The sequence below is a fragment of the Lactuca virosa genome, chromosome 5 (assembly GCF_052849685.1).
Source record: "Lactuca virosa cultivar CGN04683 chromosome 5, Lactuca_virosa_CGN04683_v6, whole genome shotgun sequence".
Taxonomy (NCBI): Eukaryota; Viridiplantae; Streptophyta; class Magnoliopsida; order Asterales; family Asteraceae; genus Lactuca; species Lactuca virosa.
Genome location: NC_136430.1, coordinates 368,155,361 through 368,158,314, shown reverse-complemented (window position 1 = coordinate 368,158,314; position 2,954 = coordinate 368,155,361). Strand labels below are relative to the sequence as shown.

Genomic DNA, 2,954 nt, shown 5'->3' with positions numbered 1-2,954 from the left:
TTTGTTGTTTGGTTGACTTTTTCTTCAATGAGAAATAGTGGGAAACATTTTGTCTTTCATTTTCATGTATACACACAAACACAGCTGGACCTTTGTTCCCTTCGTTTTCAGACCTATTAACTATTTTACTTCAAACAACTAGGTCCAGATGAAACTACTTTTTCATAATTGTTGGGTTTTTTGTTTTTTAATATGTTGTTTTCATTAATTATAAACATAAACTATTAATCAATAATTTAATTAAGACAATATTAACATAAAATTAAAAAATCCCTGCCATTTGGCTACGCGTATAACAAAAAGAGAAGCACCATAGAAACAGCTTTTCAATCTCCCTCTCTCACTCTTATATATACACATAACCTAACTTTATACACTCATTCCCATCTTATCGATCTCTTTCTTTATTTCTTTTTCATTAAAGTTCAATATATGGATTCCATTCAATCTTTCAAGGGCTACGGGAAGGTCGATCCTGTAGAAGAACAAGCATTTCGCCGGAAAACCCGTAAGCGTCTCATCATCCTCATCGTCTCTGTAGTCCTGCTCATTGCTGTCATCATCGGAGCTGTTGCCGGCACCGTCATTCACAATCGCAACGACAATGGTAAAGATGAAGATGCTTCTTCCTCTCAGCTCTCCTCCGCCCAATCCATCAAGGCCGTTTGTAGCCAGACTCTGTATCCTGAATCTTGCTACTCTAGCATCTCGGAGCTCGATAAATCCAACACCACCGATCCCGAAGATCTACTCAAGCTCTCTTTACAGGTCGTTTTCAACTCCCTCTCTGGCTTGTCTTCCTTGCCGGAAAGTTTGATGAACGCAACCTCCGATGATAAAGCGAAAGAGGCGTTGAAGGTCTGTAAGGTTGTGTTAGATGACGCCCTTGATTATCTCAGTGATTCCATCTCCTCCATGGATGTGAAATCCGGTGATAAGTTGCTCAGCCTTAACAAAATCGACGACATGAAAACGTGGCTGAGCACTGCTCTCACTAACCAAGACACATGTTTAGATGCTCTGGAAGAAATGAATTCGACATTTCTTGTAGATGTCAAGTCTAAGATGCAGAACTCCACCGAGTACGCCAGCAACAGTTTAGCCATTGTCTCTAAGATCTCGGGGATATTAGGGAAATTTAAGATTCCGATCCACAGGAAACTGCTGGCTGAGAGAGAATCTGAGTTTCCGGAATGGGTGAGCCCTGTTGTCCGGAGGTTGCTTCAAACGGGACGGCCGACGCCGAATGTGACGGTGGCGCTAGACGGGACCGGAGACGTCAAAACCATTAAAGAGGCCATGGGAAAGGTACCAAAGAAGAGCAAGACGGTGTTCGTAATATACATCAAGGAAGGCGTGTACATGGAGAATGTGGTTTTGGATAAATCTTTCTGGAACGTCATGATCTACGGCGACGGCAAGGATAAGTCCATCGTTTCCGCCAGCCTGAACTTCGTCGACGGCACCCCAACTTTTTCCACCGCCACTTTCGGTAATTTTCTTGATTTTTTTACTTCTGACTAAACAATAAATCATAAATTAATTAGCCAAGTATATATCAAAACACTCAAACAAAGACATCAAAAACTAGAAAAGACAATATCGTTTTCTAAGTTGTGAATTTATTAGATTTGATAGTGAAAGTTATCCACCCACATGGGTTGTCGTTGTTATATTAGATGTCATGTGCCTAAAACATCTGCAACTCAATCCATGTGCAAGTTCGTGACTTAAATAGTTTATCACCATCTAAATCAGCCTTCGTGTCCTCAATCCAACGGCTTTAAGGATAAAGTTTTTTGGATTTGATAAATGGTGAAAACTAACATTATGTTAATGATTATCAGCTGTCGCCGGAAAAGGGTTTGTGGCAATAGACATGGGATTCAAGAACACAGCTGGAGCAGCGAAGCATCAAGCAGTGGCACTGAGGTCTGGTTCAGATTTCTCAGTGTTCTACAGATGCTCATTCGATGCGTTTCAAGACACTCTCTACTCCCATTCCAATCGTCAGTTCTATCGTGAGTGTGATGTCACCGGAACTATCGACTTCATCTTTGGAAACGCGGCGGTTGTCTACCAGAACTGCAAGATTATGCCACGCCAACCTTTACCAAACCAATTCGTCACCATCACAGCTCAGGGAAAGAAAGACCCTAATCAAAACACAGGAATTTCCATCCAAAAATGTGATATATCGGCGTTTGACGAGCTCACAGCGGCGACATACCTTGGGAGGCCATGGAAGGACTATTCAACCACCGTGATTATGCAATCCACCATTGGAAGCTTTCTGAAACCAGTTGGATGGATTTCATGGGTCCAGGGTGTTGACCCACCTGCATCCATATTCTACGGCGAGTATCTCAACACCGGTCCTGGCGCTGACACTGCCCAACGGGTCAAATGGACCGGATATAAGCCCAGTTTAACGAGCAGTGACGCCTCCAGATTCACGGTGGCGTCATTCATCGAAGGTTCAATGTGGTTGCCACAAACAAATGTGGCGTTTGATTCAACTTAATGATCATGAAAAAAAGGCATCAATCACATAGACACATTACACATATTCGATCGTCTTGTTAATGGGTGTTTCGCGGTTTATTTATTTTTTTACTACGATAGTTTGTAATACATCATCTTCTAACACGGTCCATGTTTGTAATATTATTTTTGTTGTTATACCTGCAACTATATGAGATGATTCTACTGAACTTAACCAAAAATGAATTACAATTCACAAGAGTTTCTTCCTTTTGATTATGTTACGATGGTGTACATCTATTTGTACCCAAACGGCAACCCAGGTCACAATGATAAAGCTAACATATGGACTCCGGATTGTTACAAATTGGGGGACATCATATAAGGGTGTGTGATTATCTTCAATTTCATGGATTGTTCAATTTTCTTACACAATAGTTTGACCACACTTGTTCATGAGTATCACGGAT

The 2,954-nt window shown here is 41.3% G+C and overlaps 1 protein-coding gene across 1 annotated transcript; it reads left to right on the top strand.

The window, feature by feature from the left end:
- The first annotated feature begins 360 nt into the window (after window positions 1-360).
- Window positions 361-2,743, top strand: PME1 (pectin methylesterase 1). Its single transcript, XM_079053395.1, has 2 exons — window positions 361-1,492; window positions 1,848-2,743. Exons 1-2 carry the CDS (start codon window positions 433-435, stop codon window positions 2,522-2,524), a joined length of 1,737 nt encoding a protein of 578 aa, XP_078909521.1. The 5' UTR covers window positions 361-432; the 3' UTR covers window positions 2,525-2,743.
- The last annotated feature ends 211 nt before the right edge of the window (window positions 2,744-2,954 follow it).